At 39.7% G+C, this 17,087-nt stretch overlaps 3 protein-coding genes across 5 annotated transcripts; 1 reads left to right on the forward strand and 2 right to left on the reverse strand.

Moving 5' to 3' along the window:
* Window positions 1-1,867: 1,867 nt before the first annotated feature.
* Window positions 1,868-5,880, reverse strand: bub1bb (BUB1 mitotic checkpoint serine/threonine kinase Bb). Its single transcript, XM_028565267.1, has 9 exons — window positions 5,731-5,880; window positions 4,716-4,874; window positions 4,547-4,606; window positions 4,311-4,455; window positions 4,029-4,225; window positions 3,781-3,941; window positions 3,456-3,649; window positions 3,269-3,369; window positions 1,868-2,472 (listed from the first exon to the last, which is right to left on the reverse strand). Exons 2-9 carry the CDS (start codon window positions 4,856-4,858, stop codon window positions 2,193-2,195), a joined length of 1,281 nt encoding a protein of 426 aa, XP_028421068.1. The 5' UTR covers window positions 4,859-4,874; window positions 5,731-5,880; the 3' UTR covers window positions 1,868-2,192.
* Window positions 5,485-14,748, forward strand: zfyve19 (zinc finger, FYVE domain containing 19). 3 transcript variants are annotated; one of them, XM_028565266.1, is made up of 12 exons: window positions 5,485-6,127; window positions 6,224-6,345; window positions 6,437-6,490; window positions 6,577-6,743; window positions 6,855-6,997; window positions 7,282-7,390; window positions 7,489-7,707; window positions 7,866-7,942; window positions 8,151-8,252; window positions 8,351-8,514; window positions 8,749-8,829; window positions 14,301-14,748. In XM_028565266.1, exons 1-11 carry the CDS (start codon window positions 6,074-6,076, stop codon window positions 8,825-8,827), a joined length of 1,290 nt encoding a protein of 429 aa, XP_028421067.1. In that variant the 5' UTR covers window positions 5,485-6,073; the 3' UTR covers window positions 8,828-8,829; window positions 14,301-14,748. The 3 variants fall into 3 exon arrangements, with proteins under 3 accessions (XP_028421067.1, XP_028421066.1, XP_028421065.1); XM_028565265.1 differs by lacking the exon at window positions 14,301-14,748 and adding an exon at window positions 10,088-11,426; XM_028565264.1 differs by lacking the exon at window positions 14,301-14,748 and having other exon boundaries at window positions 8,749-11,429.
* On the reverse strand, window positions 10,444-16,891 carry ppp1r14d (protein phosphatase 1 regulatory inhibitor subunit 14D). Its single transcript, XM_028565270.1, has 4 exons — window positions 16,513-16,891; window positions 11,247-11,327; window positions 10,960-10,992; window positions 10,444-10,809 (listed from the first exon to the last, which is right to left on the reverse strand). Exons 1-4 carry the CDS (start codon window positions 16,690-16,692, stop codon window positions 10,741-10,743), a joined length of 363 nt encoding a protein of 120 aa, XP_028421071.1. The 5' UTR covers window positions 16,693-16,891; the 3' UTR covers window positions 10,444-10,740.
* Between the last annotated feature and the right edge of the window lie 196 nt (window positions 16,892-17,087).

The following is a 17,087-nucleotide window of genomic DNA, read 5'->3' on the forward strand; positions in this document are numbered from 1 at the left end:
ACTGGCTGCTTGCTTTCATGGATGAGCTTTTAATAAGTCCTGCCAAATAGCGAGCCATAGAGGATGCATTATGCTGTGTTATGATGGGAGTGCTTCATGTTGCTTATCATTTATCACTGAATTTCAGCTGCTCTCAGTGCTAAGCCAAAATTTAAAGCAGACAGTTTGGGAACTCACCAGCTGAAAGGATCTTGGCTGACAGCATCATATTTCCAAAAATGAGATTAAAGTCAGTTCCTCCAGTGGTCCATGCGCATGTAAAAGCAGCAACACTCCATAGTACATCAGGGTAGTGACCTCTTGGGGATAACCAAGGCCTGCTCTGCCCACAACTGCAAAGGCTGGATTTCACTTGCTAATGAGCCAACCACCTATCTTCCAGCCATTCATCAAACTCTGGCCTGGGAGCTGCCTGCGTGTGAAGTACATCCCATCATCACAGTAGATTAGGTTTACTCCCACCACTTTAATCAGCGGGCTTCTGGGTAACCTCTCCTGGTCAATGATTAACATTTGACTAACCGAATGCATGATTTGCTCATAAGCGTCTGATGCCCTGTGTTGGAATTCCTTAAGATAGATCTTGCAGTGACAAAGTAAAATTGAGTCACTTCATTAGAATAAGCAGCAATAATGATATGTATGCTTATTTAAATGCAGATTGTTTTTTATTTATGCACACCAGTGTTGAGTCTTTAAACTGCAGCAACAGATTACAGTCAGCACTAAATTGTTCTTGAGCTCCATTAGTAATCCAAATACCATTACCAGAATTCAATCCATAATTTCCCTCGAATGCCCCCTGCTGACAGTGCATTACTACAACCCACTCAGTCTGAAAAACAAAACAAAGAATTTCACCAGTTTATTGAACACCAGTGACATATGCCTAGAAGGGACATTTCACTCAGACTGAGACATCAAACTTCACTGAAACCCTCTTTCGAAAGTGTTTGAATTGTACTGAAATGTCTGCTCAAGAAAATACTAAACAAGACAGATCAACTTGAAAAGGCAGCACACATATAAACCTTACTGTTCTTAAGAACTATAAAATAAAGAGATTAATAAATTGAGTAAGCAGGAAATTAGGAATACGTGTGAGTAGTATATCTGCAGCAGAGACTCTAGCTGTGGTGAACAAACGTGTTTACACGGAGTAGACACATATAATACAATCCAGTAGGCCTTTAAAGGAACACGCCGACTTATTGGGAATTAAGCTTATTCACCGTAAACCCCCAGAGTAAGACAAGTCGATACATACCCTTCTCATCTCCGTGCGTGCTGTAACGCTGCCTGACGGTTCCAGCATTAGCTTAGCCTAGCACAGATCCTGCAGGTAACTGGTTCCAACTAGCCTACTGCTCCAAATTGTGACAAAAGTGATGTTCCTATTTACATGTTGTGATTTGTATAGTCACAGCGTGTACAAAAAACAACCTAACATGAGACACAGCCATCTTCTAACAGTAAACAAACCGGGAACTATATTCTCAGACAGGCTTGCTGCGAGCATATCACTCCGCCCAAATACTATATTCTTCCACCTGAGAAAGAAAAATAGTTCCCGGTTTGTTTACAGTTAGAAGACAGCTGTGTCTCATGTTACGTTGTTTTTTGTACACGCTGTGACTCTACAAATCACAACATGTAAATAGGAACATGTTGGCATTATTTTGTCACTTATTCGGAGCAGTAGGATTGCTGGAACCATTCACCTGATGTTCTGTGCTGGCCTGATGCCGCTGGAGCCGTCGGACAGCATTACAGCACGCACGGAGACGAGAAGGGTATGTATGGACTTGTCTTACTCTGGGGGTTACGGTGAATAAGCTAAATTCCCAATAAGTCGGCATGTTCCTTTAAATACTGTTATTTTCATTTGTTTGGTGAAATTGTGTAAATGTTCCACACTATTGTCAACTGTTTGTTTTTTTTGCACTGGATTAAATTACATCGTACAGGTTCTTTGTCCCCCCCACTGTTTTATAGTGAATCAAACAACTAAAATACTTTGTCTTTAGTTCAAAGCGTTTTTGTCTTTTTACCTTTCGGAGTAACTGGAAAAAACAAAATATTTACAGCAGGATAACACACAATACAGTCACTAACAACATGATACTTGCAGATAAATCATGTGTAAATGAAGGCAAAAATTTGTTTAAAAAAAGTGTCAACTTTTAGATGCATCAGTTTGAAGCACTGGCGCAAGCTTGATCCATTTGACCTCTGACCTCTGGTGTCACTTTTTTGAAGTAGCGTTCAGCACGCAGTTCCTCAAAGCAGAATTCAGTGGCGCCACTGAGCAGCAGCTCTTTACAGTACATGCTCTGCTCCTGTAGTTTTCCTGATTCTGCTTCCTTCTGCTGCTGATGGTGCTCCTGTAGTCTCTTTAGAGGAGTTTCCTCTCGGTGGGGCTTACGTGCTGATAAAACGGTGTTCACTGCCGGGTTGATTTTACAAGGAGTCCTGTATGGGTAGAAGGGAGATGCCAAATCAAATCAAAAATGTTTTACTAACATAACTTGAGAAGGATGAACTTAGATCACAGACTGAACTTGAAAATAAGTCATGAATAGTGCTTCAACTTACATTTGTTTTAAGTATTGAATATATTCTATTATAATTTTATTATTATTATTATTATTATTATATGTATTATTCTTTCAATGAATTGTACAGTCAATTAAAAAAAGACCAAAACTATGTACTGCCCAATGAACACAAGCCTTAATGTATTTTTAACAGTATTTTTTATTATTTATTTTGTATTTTTGTAAATTAAGTTTTTGGTTTGTATATTTTTTGTTGTTGTTTATTGTTATTGGGCCCCCTCCAAAAAGCTTTTAGTAGCTTATTTGGGGTTCCCTATTTCACGTGCCCTGTATATGATGATCATTGTACTTTATGAAATTATGTTAAATGATACATTGATGACGTGTGAAATAAACGTAAACAAAAAAAAAATGTGATAGTTTTTTTCTTAACATCTATAAAACAAGAGATTTTTAATTAACTTGCAATGATACGAAACTGAAAAAAAAAACAGCAAAAATTGTCACAATTGAGAGGTTGTAACAGGAAGTGCTTTACTTAATAATCCAAATTGTTGAAGCAGTCATTTCAGTGATAGTCATCGATTTTAGGAATATGTTGCTTCCTATTTCATGAACCTGAATGTGTGATGTAAAATAAATGTTCAGCAAATTAAAGCAACAAAGCAAAAAGAGAAAAGCTAGAATTCTTGTCATGTCTTGTCTCTCACATTGTTGGAGGCTGGTCCGACTCCTCAACAAATGGTTGGAAGGTGGGTTTGGGAGGTGGTGGGGCCATAACGGTATGTCCGAATTTGGACTTCTGGGGCACCTGTAGTACATAAACATTACATTGACATCACTGGGTTACACTCCACACATTTAAATCAACTAAGACAACACCTCCTCGTCTCATACCTTGACACCACACCATTTTTCAGGATTCCGCTCGTTCTCCTTTGCCCTGGAAGTGGGAGGGGCTGCCCACGCCTCTAACTTGGGCTCTGAAGGGCCAGCACTTTGAGTCTTGTTCTCATCAAAGACCACCAACCGACTGTTTGAAGCATTGCCCAGGACAGGGGCACCGTGTGACTGCATGCCTCCAGAAATACCTGTTCAATTGAACACCTTTTTTTAATAATAATGCTGATATTTAAAGGTGCTGGATAGTAATATGATGGATGGATGGTAATATCAGTTTAAAAATCCCCAACAGATTTTATTTGAATATTCTTAAGCTTACTTCTGATTGCAGACCCAGTTCTGTTGATGGGGGCGATGGCCTTTTTCTTCCCTCTGTGTTTGAGCTCAGCAAGTGAAACTCTCTCGGGTTGTTTAGGCTCATCATCGCTATCCTCCTCCACATTCATCATCACCTGTCGGGACACGCGTGCCTGCAAAGCCCTATGAATAACAATACGGAAAATTGTGATTGTGGCAATATTTTGAATTTTCAAACTATATCTCAAACTTTACTGGATAAATCCATACTTGTGAAACTGTAGGAGCTTATCATGCGGCTCCGCACACTTCTTGAATCCTTCCTGGTAGACCAGGTCTGCTTTGCGACAATTGCCCTGATTCTCATATTCTTCAGACCAAGCGATGTAGAGGGATGCCTGTGTCACTCCAATTCCCTGTGCTTGCATATACCTGAAAATGTCCAAGGGCTCCGGGCAGTTTTCTGCCTAAATACACATTTATGGCAAAAGTTATTACTGCTGCATTTGTTAAAGTAGCAAAAATAATCAGAGGTTAAAATAATACACGTACAAATTTGATCCAGAGATCAACATAGCGAGGGTCATCATGATATTTCTTTTCCTCTGTGAATCTGGTCACAGCTCGTTCCAACAGTGTGGCAAGGTTGCTCTCTTTTCCTCCCTGAGGGAAGGTTTGCTCGGTCCACTTAATATAACTTTAAAAGACAGAACCACATGAGGATTAGATTTTAGATTAGACTAAGAGCAAAACATATAAATACACTATTGTTTACATATTTGACTTACCGATCCCAAACATCAAGTGGATCATCTCCGTCATACATACGCAGTTCAGACTCAAAGGCCCTGGAGAAACAAAAGCCATCATGTAAAAACTGCTGAAAAAAAAGAAGAAGCATTTAAGAGAAACTGCTTTCACCCAATCTGGGCACAATGTTTTAAAGATCATCCATACTGTCTCTGCTGGTTGATAGCAGAGCTGAGTCCATCCTGTTGTAGACTGAGCGCCTCATGTAAGGCTGATATGGCTCTGCCCCGTCGCAGTGGTTGGATGTTTTCTTTGCTTAGCTCCCATTCCATATCTCCTCCTTCTGCCATTGTGGAAATACTAAAACTGGCGCCACACACACACACACACACACACACGTAATTTATTTTAGGTGCTCTTAATCATTTCTAAAATCTCTTCTTACATCTAAGACTAGACTGATGATTTTTTTTCATAGAATATAATTTGTGTAGGCTTATTTTCTCTGACTTCCAATTTTGATAATAGATTAACAATTTAAGCCATTTATCAAGGAAACATCCCTAACATTCCATTCTCTCCCATGTGAATATTTGTAGCTTTTCTTTTTTACAATTTATCTTGCATTTTAATCCTGCCCTTTGACTTTTAGCTTCTTATAGCATTGTTGAGGATGTAAAACTCCACATAATACAACACGTTCATGTCTAAACTGCACCATATAAATATCCTAGTTTATTATACTCAATATTATAATAATTATGATCAGCATTTAGGGCTGATCATATAACGACACCGGACTATGATCCTATGTCATCATATAGCTAATGTTATGATTTAATAATTGACGTTTCAATCGTTAGTAAAATGTTATCATCTTACGCAACACCTTATATATCTGACAGAAACAAATGACTAGCTAGCTATTTGTAGCTATCATCTTATATCCACGTCTGAAGGACACCTGTGATGTATCCAGTGTCCTATCAACTAGCTATCTAGCTAACGTTAGTAAAGTTAGCTAGTTAGATAGCTAGTGCATGACGTGGTGCGTTCTTTTTGTATATACTGTCTATGGGTCTAACATCCATGGGGCTAACAAGCTAGCTAGCTAAAATTAGCTTTAGCTCGATCGTTTTGGTTGCTGTCCGCAATATTGGCGACATTTACCAGTCACATATAAAAACGAAACTGGTGAACTACAAAGTGTGGTTTCTCATACCGCTCACAAGCTTCCTTCGTCTCTTTTCCAGATTGTTACAGCTAGCTAGCTAGCTAACGTTACACCGTCCGTAACAGGAACGCTGTTCAGCGGTCGGTTCTGTGTTTTGAACAGACCGCTAGAGAATTTTGAGAAAGCTGATTGGAGGAACAAGAAACAGGAAAACGTAAATGAACGTCACATACATCAGCTTCCGGGATGGTTCCTGTTGTGATTATAGAAACGTTGAAAGGAGAAATAGGTAGCTAGTTGCCAAATTATTGTTAATAGAGTTCGTTTTCTTCACACCGCTAGAGCCATATCGGTCAACTTGTAATTGTCTCATGACTCTACACGTGTCGGCATGGACAACCGTTGTTATTGTTGTGCATCAAAGTTCAGTCTCTTCAAGAAGGAGGTAAGACCTTGCTGACTCATATAAATCACATAGTTATACACATTAAACGTTTTAAGGAAAGCAGACTATGTAATTTACGTTGTAATATCCTCACAGCTGGGCTGTAAGAGCTGCGGTCGCTCCTTCTGTTCCAGCTGTTTGACTTTCAGTGCTGTGGTGCCTCGCTGTGGCAACACCCAGCAGAAGGTCTGCAAACAGTGCCATGGTAATCTGACAAGGTAAAGGTCAAACCATGCAAACGAATACCACATGTGGTTATTAATTAGTATTAATAAGCATTGTTGCTCATCTTCATTTCTTCATTTTTAGTGGAGAATCTTCAAACAGTGCTGGAAAATGGTCTCCTCCTGAAAATTACAAAAAGTCAGTAGGCTATATCGTTGAATTTGAATAGAGGACACTTCAACACGGCAGTTTCATGATTTCTAAAATTCATGTTTCTTTTATAGACGGGTTGCTGCACTTGAGGCCAAACAGCAGGGACAGTCAACACAGCCTCTTGCACAAAGGGCCAATAGTAACAGTAAAGTAGGCCATCTACCAACCAAAGGCCTGAGTAAGGAAGATCAGGCTATTGCTGAAAGACTTCAAAAGCTGAAGGAGGACACTGCGCCAAGTAATGAAATTAGATTTTTAGCATTAACCGTTTTGATTGAATCGGACACATATAGTAATAATATCTTTTCTCTTGGCAAAAGCCATTGTAAGATTTTTACCTCTTCTTCAGAGTCTATCCCCTCTGAGAAAGAACTTGAGTCTCGCCTTGCTGCTCTGAAGGCTCCCAGCCGGCCAGTGCCTTCTGCAGGGGAGATGGAGGACCGCCTGGCAGTTCTACGGGGTCAGACTCCACCATCTCAAGCTCCTCCACCTGTGAGCTAAACCTGTTCCCACTTGTTTCTAACATATTGGGCCTTACAATACAGGACAGCTTAAATTATTAAAGAATTTGTCATTTTAATTGTGTATTGTTTTTTTTAAAAATACTTGTATTTATTAGCTTGCATGTCTTATGTAAAGCACTTTGTAATTTTTATCTGTGATAAGCACTTTATAAATACATTGTACTTACTTGCCTAAGAGGCTATTTAGAAGGACTTGTATGCTAAATAGTTTGCTATAATTGCTTACCAGTACTTGTGTGCACATCCGTACAGGTGCACCAGCCTCCAGATAACAGGACTCCGACTGAACAAGCCAATGATCTGATTACTCAGATGACAGAGGAAGTTGCTATAGACGACCAGCAATCTAATCCTGAATGCAGTAATTATTTGTCTTATAGATTTCCACCACATTCAATTACTAATGAATGTATATCACGGCTGCTATAAACATGCTCAAACCCATTGTTCCCTCTGCAGGTGAAGATGGCCGCATGAATGATCTCAACAAGGGAGAGGGGGGGACATTGGATGAGAATTTGGAGGAGAACCAGGAAGTGGACAAGCAGCTGGAGACTGAGAAGGCCCGTGTCCTGGAGGAGGCCATGGAGGAGCTGAGGAAGGAGCGCCATTCCCAGGATCAGATTCTCCACATGGCCAAGAGGATGGCGACACTGAAGGGGCAGGACCCTGACAAAGGTGCGTCACACACAAAGATCTTGGTGTACAACTTTCTTAACCTTATTGGTTGTCCTTACTTTCACACCAGAATGTCAGGAAATAATGACAAGAGCTCTAGCTGTAAACATTGTGGCAGAAGTGTGAATTCATTATTGTATTTGTCATGTCACTTCTAGTAACTATGGAGGACTTTCAGCACCCTGACAGTGAGGAGGAAACTGAAGAAGAAGCTGTGATGAGAGTGTTAAAACAGGTGTCACTTAAGGAAAAATAATATTCACACTGTCATATAGATTATATCACATTTTACATGATAAATCTGTGCATATCATACCCTTAAAAGATGATTGTGAACTAATCTAGACCAGTTTGGATGGCCACAAGGGGCTGCTATTTGCCATTTTAGTCATTTGTAATGTGAATTGTTTTGAAATTCCTATATTTCTATATTTTTGCTCCAGCTCTCAGAAGAAGCTGCATTGGATGAGGCCAGTGGCTACAACATACGTTTAGAACACAGTGGACCAAGGAATGTAGAAAAGAAAACAACTTCCAAGAATCCGGTACTAAACCACATCCGAAATACAAATTCATAACATTTTCAAGCTATTAAAGAGAATAACATTTTAATCCCTTGTTGAATTGATGTCTTTTTTTAAAGACCCAGGCTCCAGCATCCAAGAGTAGGATTTCACCAGCTGCTGTTGCACATCAGCCATCAGACAGTGATGAGGAGGAGCTTCCATGGTGCTGCATCTGTAACCATGATGCCACTATTCGCTGTCACACCTGTGATGGAGACCTATACTGCAACCGCTGCTTCAGGTAGGTTAACATACATTCATTCTAATAAGTGCAATAGAAACACACAGTCGAGCTTTGCATGGAAATCTTTGCTCTGATGCCCAAGAAAGATGGCTGTGATTTGGAATGCATACCGTGACCCAGATAGATTGGAGCCAGGCTGGTGCCATACTGTTAAGCAGCATGAATATAAAGTATTTATTGTGATGAATTTTCAATCCACTCGCCATTATTTCCCCCCCACCCCCCCCCCAGGGAAGGCCATGATAAATATGACAGGAAGGAGCATCGCACCACTAACTACTCTGCACCAAAGAAGAAGAGGAAGACATGATGGTGAGACTGGGCTGTTGGTGCTATCAGGCTCTGGTCAGTCATCACAGTTAGACTTGTGCTTTAGACTTAAAGTGACCTATTATTGTTAATAAATGTAAGTGTCTCAGAAGATTAAAACACTACCTATTAATATTTAAAACAAGCCCGAATTTAACCCTAATTTATCTAATACGTCCAAAGTGGCTATATTCATGCTACTGTGTAGACCACAGGAAGAGCAGCATCTTCTTTCTGTAATTGCTAACAGGGATCTAAATGAACTGAACAAATCAAAAACAATGGGTAACATGTTTGGCAAAGCCTAGAAATAGACTCACACTGTAATGTAGTACAATATGTATAATATGAAAAACATATATTTCTTTCATTTTAGCAAACTGCACAGCTTCTGCACATTAAATGTTTTTAAATGTCCAGCTGAATAAGAAGCTTCAAGTGTTTTCTTATGTCACTTGCCCTTGTCACCATTTGATTATTTAAAAAAGAAAGACGGCACATACAGAAAGCAGCCACATCACAAGCTCATCTGGGATGATGTGTAAACCTAGACCACTGTCAGCTCTGGACTGAAGAAGTACAGAGGAGTCAGTATAAAAGGATTACTGAGGGCTTTGTTTTCTTTTGGCAGCCACTGTAGTCACTCTTGTAATTGTTTGGCTGCAAGTGTGACATGAGTGTTGCCTTTCTTGTCCTTATGTGTAATTGCATTATAAAGGATGCAAACGTGCTATGTCACATCTTTTTAGTCATATTTTTAACACTAAAGCCTCTTATTTTTAATTTTTTTTTTTATTTAAATTTTTTTTTTCAATCACTGATATCATCACTTGACAAACTGACTGGCTGGCAGGCCTTGTCAAAAGTGTAGTCTTTACAGTATGGATGGCCTCTGTGTCAGAGAAGCAAGAGTGGAAGTGGGGGGTGAACCAAGCAAATTACTATGATGGAGGCCTCAGCCAAAAGACCCTCTGTGTATGACAGAGAGTAGGCCAGAGTGCAGTTTCATCAGTGTGCATTACTGTCAAGCTGAGGAGAAACCATAATTACACTTTCCTCTGGGGGCTTGCTCCATTACGGTTTGTATGGAGGCTGTTACTGTGTTGTGCCTTGTCTGGCCGTGTCATACACGCACCACAGACAGGAAATGGATGATGATAATGGATGCATACTTAATGGACCTTCCTGCTGCTGATTTCACTGTGTTTACTCCTAGACTTACATGTCAACATCTCCTTTGTTTTCATCACTCTGTTGAAAGATTTAACGCCAGAAAACTGAAGCTTCATATTCTGGGAACCATATGCTGACAGCTGTGCTACAGTAACATCTTACCATCGTCTCTAGACAGCAGGACATAATCATTCTTTTAAGGCAAATATGTGTTTTAACAGGTACTGTAAATTGATGGGTGTAATGGACATTTATTTGTGTGAAATGAGTAATACCTGATAATACTGTTGGTCACTCACTTTTTTTTTTTTTTTTTAATCAGATGTAACCCTTTTTTTTTCTGATGAGTCCTCAACAGCCTTGTATTGAAAATGTTCAATTTTATTTCGACATACAACACTGTTATCAGAGCAAAAATATTTATGTACATAAATAGGCAACCGAAAATGTACAGTGACAGTCTTCCACAAAAAAAAAAAAAACAGTCCGTCTGAGTGATAGTCGGTACAGCTTTTATCACATGTGCATTATTGGTATGTATGTTTAAGACAAAATGTTATAGCAGTCCATAAATTAAAGTGAAAAAAAAATTCCATTCAAAACTTGTCTGCTCTGGTGTTAAGAGCCAAAAAGGGGTGGCAGAGGGCAGGAAGAGAGTCCCACTGACATGTTACAGTTAACACATGGGAGATGGGAAGATAAGAGGCTCCACATTGTCTCCATTCGTTATTTGACCTATAATTATTTCTTCAAGGGGCCGGACATTTTGCGTAGACCCTTTATCCTGTAGAGCAGCCCGTTGATAAAATCCTAAGGGAAAGATTGAGACAATATTTTTTTCTGCATGTAACTTTAACAGACACGACAACAGTAACCGTTAACCAGTAATATTTTTTTCTCTGTTAAACATTGAAATGTTTATATGTGTGTGTAGTTTCATAAATGTTTTTTTTGCCTCACCTCTTTTGGCTTTCCACATTCCTGCAACAGCTCCTAACAAAGAAAACGAACAAAAATAGGCTCACTTACAACATTGGGCATTGCTTTTTCTGTGCAAACATTGCACCATTGGATTCCAGCAAAGCTACTTGTTAAGCTATTTCCCCACATTGCAAATAGTTAAGTATGTACCCAGGTGTCAAGGTGTTGAAATGTTGGGTTGTCCTTTATTTGAAAGAAATGGCAGTATTTGAATATATAACTAACTAGGGATGCCACTTAATGACTAAACATTTGCGCAATCTTACCTGCAGACGGGTTCTCTGCCCCTCGTCTGTCAGCTCCAGGAGCTCATCTATGTCAATCTCTAACTCTGGAATCTCTTCCTCCTGTAAAAGCAAAAACAAACAAACATTAAAGGCAATATTACTCCGTTGCATGAACTTATATAAAAGTATAATTTGGGCTTCTTGCCGTCCCTTCCACTCGCAGTGTCCAAACCAATGAGCAGAGTCATTCAGTAGGAAAAGAAAGCGTAAGATGTGATGCAGGATGTGATGCAACATGGCAAGGATTTCATAGCAGCACAGTGCTATGAACGCTTAATTAAATATACTTTGAGTTAAGAGTTGGCACTGCACTTTTATCAGTAGCTGATCACCCGAGTTATAGTGTTGGCTGTATTATAGTAATAAGAATACACACTGCTTTGATTCCATAATAATTTCTTATAACAATAATATGATTGCTGATGTGTTGCACACGTAAGCAACGCTGACGAGCACTGAGGCAGAACCAAAAAGGTTCCAGGGGGCCGTACTTGTCACATGACACCATCAGATTTCATGGTTGGTTTACCCAGCTAGTATTTAGCTCAGCCATTACTAAGAGATTACTTCCAGCTTAAATGTTCTCGAAAGAATATATTCATCTCAACTAGGTTGTCCCACATACAGTACGAGTTAAAATACAAATCCAAGAGCAACATTAACTGTAATATCTAAAATGTTAGCCAATGGCTGACAGTACATTGAAAGATTAATGCCAAGCTCATGGGCACACAGTCTTCGGTTATAAAAAGGAAATACAGCAAAGAAATCAATTTGTGTCACAAGCTCTTATCCTCACCTTTTAACTACATTTTCAGAAGAAATGAACAGTGTTCACTGGAGGAATCATAAGACATTGTGAGTCAGCAGGTGTACACTCAATTTTGACAAGTGGGTCCTCTTTTTAAGAGGAATATTTTTTCATGGCTGGTGAGGATAGGGCTCATACAGCTTTCTGGATGAGGAGAGAGCTAATCAGTGCGGAAGTGCTGAGTAGCAGAATAGATAGGCCCACCTTCAGAATCCCCGGTGCCGCCCTCTAATTGATACATGCTGCTGGTTTGGACATTGTGTGATTCTGCTGATGTCTGCAAGATACATGCAGGACTGAACGCTTGTTTTTTTTTGTGTATGTGTATGTATATATCATATATATATATGTGTATATATATATATGTATGTGTGTGTGTGTGTGTGTGTATATGTACATATATATGTATTTGTGTGTATTCTATATGATCAAATTAGGTATATTCTCTTTTGGCATCAACTATACATTTTGGGGATAACCAAATTTTTTTTGTTGTTGTTGCTATAATTTCTATAATATATGTAAGCTTTGGTTAATCTTAGAAGTACTTAATTGCACCAAACAAGGATTATTAATATATTTACATTAATTGCACTTAAATGGCACTTAAATGGTGAAACCTACCTAAGTACTAGATTAGCGATGAGCATGGACAGGGACATCATTTTATAAACAAAGCTATATTCCTTTTGGAGGTTAAACTTCCCTCTGTCTGCATGTGACAGCAGGGCCATGCAGAGCACCACTGAATGTCAATAAGAGGAACCTGTGCATTTATCATTTAGAATTACGATGACCATGCCAGTGCCCTTTTAGTATTTCATATTCAGTCATATTACACAGTTGCAAATTTAAGCTTGTTGAGAGTTACCTTCATTGTCAGAGGAAAACAGAATTTTAATGAGGCCTCTGGGCAGAAATGTCTCAGTAGCACTTTTTGAATTTTAAAAGCAATGGACTGAAGCTAAAATGAATGTTGGCATTAATATTGGAATTCATGAATATCAAAGTGGTTCTTGGAGGATTGCAGTTTTAGACAGGCAATACAGATGCAGTCTGGATAAGCAGTTGGATTTTGTCAAGATAAGATGACCTCCACTAGAATATATAATATAATTCAGAATCGGGGAAGTTTTATCGTTAACATGAAGTGACTTGGAGTTCTTTGGTTTGAAACTCAAATTTTAGTAAGTAGCAGCCTGATATACATTTTCATTTTTCTTTTCTTAACATAAAGTATTTATTTTAGCATTATATATGTTTGATTTCATCAAGAAATACTTTGTTACATTGTTTAGGGTGGTGCTGTGTAAACAAAGTTTACTAAAACTTCTCAGTCATCCCATGCAAAACTTTCCTAACTACTAGCAAGACTGTCATGAAATTGAATTCCTTATCAATGAATAGTTCCTTATGATTTTGATGACCCCCTGTGGTGGAATTTCCAGCTAAAGAACTCATGCTATGTAAGTTGAGACAGTGGTACCCCAGGGCTCATTCAGGTCAATGTCCAACATAACCTTATAACCTTTCCATGCAGAGGAGTACTTCAACTCTGTGCCTTCATAGATGACAGGAGACGTAACAGCTGTATAACACAGTGCTGCCTCATCCTGCCAAGGTCATGGAGGAAGTTAACACATAACACATTCGGTTTGTGCTGACATATTTGGGTTAAGCATACAGGTTTACGGTGCTCCCACATTGTGGTTAAACTGTACTGCCTTCCTCTGTGTAATCAGAATCAGAATCAGAAAGCAGTTTATTGCCACAGTAGTTAAACTACATGAAATTTGCCTTGGTGATTGTGTGCATACATACAAACAAACCAACAAACATATTAAATTAATTAATTTAATTAAATTAAGTGGGAATTAAGTCCACTGATGTTGTTTCTGGTGAAAGAGCTCTGGGTATTGCAGCAGAAAACTGAATTTATTACAAACAAGACGAAACAAGGAGCACCAAACTACCGAATCCCCCACGGTTGGTGGCATCTTGGAGATTAATCTCCTCTCTTTTTTTTTTTTTTTTTTTTTACAAACTTTCACTGAAAAGTACTCATAGTTTAGAGTCACTGGTAGGGAAACACTGATCTGGGTTAATATGCACACACAAGCGTAACACAAGCATAAACTTTGCTCAACATTTTCAAGTTTATCTGAGAGCAGTTTTTCATACTTTTTTTTTTTTTTTTTTTTTTTGTTTATCATTTCTCAAAGGGTGTGAAGATTGCAACGAAGGGCAGCCACTCCAGACCGGGGCAGCAATTGTGTGAATTAGAGATGCGGCTAAATAATTCAGGTGGTGACACAAGGGACTGATGGTAAATGCTTCCACGCGGAAGACTCTGAGAACCAACAGAGTAACCTTCCCCTGAGCCCATGCAAAATTCATTACACTGGCCGGTGCACATGGACGAGCCCCAACTAATTCTCGAGTGGCTAATGCAAATATCCAGTCTATTGTATACAAGAAGTTCTGTTAACTTGAATTCACGACGTCATCAGGCGCTCTCTATTGTTTTTGCTATCTTTCATCATCTCATCAGTCATACTGAGATCCAATTATTCAGCTTGCTGGGGAACATGCACATCCACTATCTTGGCTGTACATGTATCTTCACATTAGATTATGTTAGAACCAGAACATGAAAGGCTGAGTACTGCAAACGTGAAATAATAAAAGTCAGTTTCTAGAACAAGATCAAAAGAACACAGAGAAAGACTTCAGATCTGTTTTCACATGTCCTGGTTTCCACTAATGTAATTTATTCCACCCTCATCTTTACAAGCATATTATCATATATTACCACAGGGAAGAAGGCTTGACGATGTAAATGGAATAAAGCTAATAAAGTATTGGGATGAGGAATATAGTAGCACAATATTAAAAATTCTTGGCATTTAAAATGTATTAAAATGAATTAACCCTACAAGACTTAACCCTCATTATCTTCTGGTCTAGAAAAAGAGATATAAATGATCAAAACTGGAGAGGCTAGTTGTCTATCACTAGAGCTGATCTGCAGCATTAGTATATGCCATATGCAAAGATCTCCCTGGCAGTGAAAGGGGATGCCAGACAGAGAGGTGGCTACAGGCCATCTGCAGCCAAGGAGTTCTGTGTAGTTCAAGAATTAAATGAGAAACATTTTGTCTCTGCCATCTCCGGCATGAAACCAAGGCGGTGTTGTCATCTTATCTGCATCGTCATTAGAAAGGTTATGCTCCTAAACAGACAGCTCTAATTCTGCTGTACCATGCTGCCTCATGTGGGCGCTGAGACATCTGTTGCCATGGTTCCCCCTCAGAGAATGCCAAGCAAATCAATATGGAGCCTCTGACATAATTGGATTGTATCCCACCATACAGGAGCGGAGTTATGAAGGTTACGTTGTGTGTGTGTGTGTGTGTGTGTGTGTGTGTGTGTGTGAGAGAGAGAGAGAGAGAGAGAGAGCATGAGACATAATTCAACATAATTCAACATAATCCCATGCAGATATTAAACATTAACATCTATGCAATGAGGCCACTAATTAGGCACACTATGGAAATAATGAGCACACATTTCCACACTACAACTCCTGTTTTTACACAACATGTGCACTGTGTTCATATAAACTGCATATCCTGAATGGTTTTGAAAAAAAACTGCTTATTTATACAGCAAATTTCTCTAATGTATAATCACTGTCATCGTTAATTATCATCCATATAGGGGCAGTCTAAGTGTGTAGTTTCTATCACGCATGGCTATTCAGTGACTGTCAACAGGAATGTGTCTGCAAACAGACACAGACACTAAAATTATGACATAATGAAAAATAAAATATACCCTCTCTATCCTGGTCCTTAGCTTTTATTTTGTAAAACTTTCTCTGGCACTTACTTTATCACAGAGTTACAGGGATATTGTTTTGGTGCTTTGACTCTGTTCCTCCTTGATATAGTTTGCTTCTGATGTTACTGATCCTAGAATCAATTCAACTTCCCTCTGCGTAAAACCAATTTCTAAACGCCTTAATCGTGAATGTAGCCATATGGCAACCATATGTTTGAAATGATCGAGGTATTGCACAACCTGCTTGCAAATGCTACCTAATGACCTAAATCAGACATCATATCACATCATTGGGAAAATAATCTTATCACAATGGTAGAACACCACGGAGCACACCACACAGCTGATACTGCAGTCATGTTGATGACACATGAGTGCTTGTGTGCCAGAAATTGCAGCCATGAAGCAAATCTACTTGCCTCCCACTCCTCTTTTAGGTCGCTGTAATCTCTTATACATGATGGATAGCCCACCGTATGCACTTATGACCAGCTCAGTGCCTCCCTTGCTCCTTTCCCTCACCACATCCTCAGGCACCCGACACAGTGTGCATCATGAGTGTGTGTCTGTGTGAGCCAGCCCTACCCCTACCTCACAGTCAAACAGCAGGTGCAGCTGCCCGTCGATCCATTCCTCGATATCCAGCCTCCTCTGCAGGTCCTTGCGGTTGTATTTGACTGTCAGCTTGCCCAGCTTGCGGTGCGCTGGCTCCTGTGTTTTGTCCGCTGCCTGGAACATCACCCTGGACTGGGTGCTAGGCTCTGACGCCATGGCTGCCACGGCCTCAGGAGAACCGTGGAAACACACTGAGCTCACACACACACACACACACACACACACACACAGAGACAGACCAACAGGCTCTGACACGTTTGTTTTGCACACCCTCTTCTGTCTTCTACTCTGCTTCTGCTTTTCCAGTGGGCTGCTGTTCCCACGCGTATCTCCTGTAATGTTGTTGAGTGTTCGTGCTCTCCCTCTCTATAACGCTGGCTATGTTCCTTTGCCTGTCCTCTCTCTTTTCCCCTCTCTCTCTCGCTGTCTTGCTCTCCGTCCCTCCTCTTGCAACACCCACTGGCTGCACTATCAGGAGGATGGTAATGAGATATGCCTCCGTGCATGTGAGTCTGTGCATGCATTTGAGTGTGTGTGTGTGTGTGTGTGTG

The sequence above is a fragment of the Perca flavescens genome, chromosome 20 (assembly GCF_004354835.1).
Source record: "Perca flavescens isolate YP-PL-M2 chromosome 20, PFLA_1.0, whole genome shotgun sequence".
NCBI classification, from domain to species: Eukaryota; Metazoa; Chordata; class Actinopteri; order Perciformes; family Percidae; genus Perca; species Perca flavescens.

Bases quoted from the DNA above. Each gene is read 5' to 3' on its own strand.
- ppp1r14d (XM_028565270.1), bottom strand. From the start codon at position 16,692: ATGGCGTCAGAGCCTAGCACCCAGTCCAGGGTGATGTTCCAGGCAGCG. The intron at 11,328-16,512 runs GTAGGGGTAGGG...TTGCTTTTACAG, and splicing joins ACCTGCTGTTTGACTGTGAG to GAGGAAGAGATTCCAGAGTT. The intron at 10,993-11,246 runs GTAAGATTGCGC...TTTCTTTGTTAG, and splicing joins GGCAGAGAACCCGTCTGCAG to GAGCTGTTGCAGGAATGTGG.
- bub1bb (XM_028565267.1), bottom strand. From the start codon at position 4,858: ATGGCAGAAGGAGGAGATATGGAATGGGAGCTAAGCAAAGAAAACATC. The intron at 4,226-4,310 runs GTACGTGTATTA...ATGTGTATTTAG, and splicing joins TTGATCTCTGGATCAAATTT to GCAGAAAACTGCCCGGAGCC. The intron at 3,942-4,028 runs GTATGGATTTAT...TGTTATTCATAG, and splicing joins AAGCTCCTACAGTTTCACAA to GGCTTTGCAGGCACGCGTGT.
- zfyve19 (XM_028565266.1), top strand. From the start codon at position 6,074: ATGGACAACCGTTGTTATTGTTGTGCATCAAAGTTCAGTCTCTTCAAG. The intron at 6,346-6,436 runs GTAAAGGTCAAA...CTTCATTTTTAG, and splicing joins TGCCATGGTAATCTGACAAG to TGGAGAATCTTCAAACAGTG. The intron at 7,943-8,150 runs GTGTCACTTAAG...TTTTTGCTCCAG, and splicing joins TGATGAGAGTGTTAAAACAG to CTCTCAGAAGAAGCTGCATT.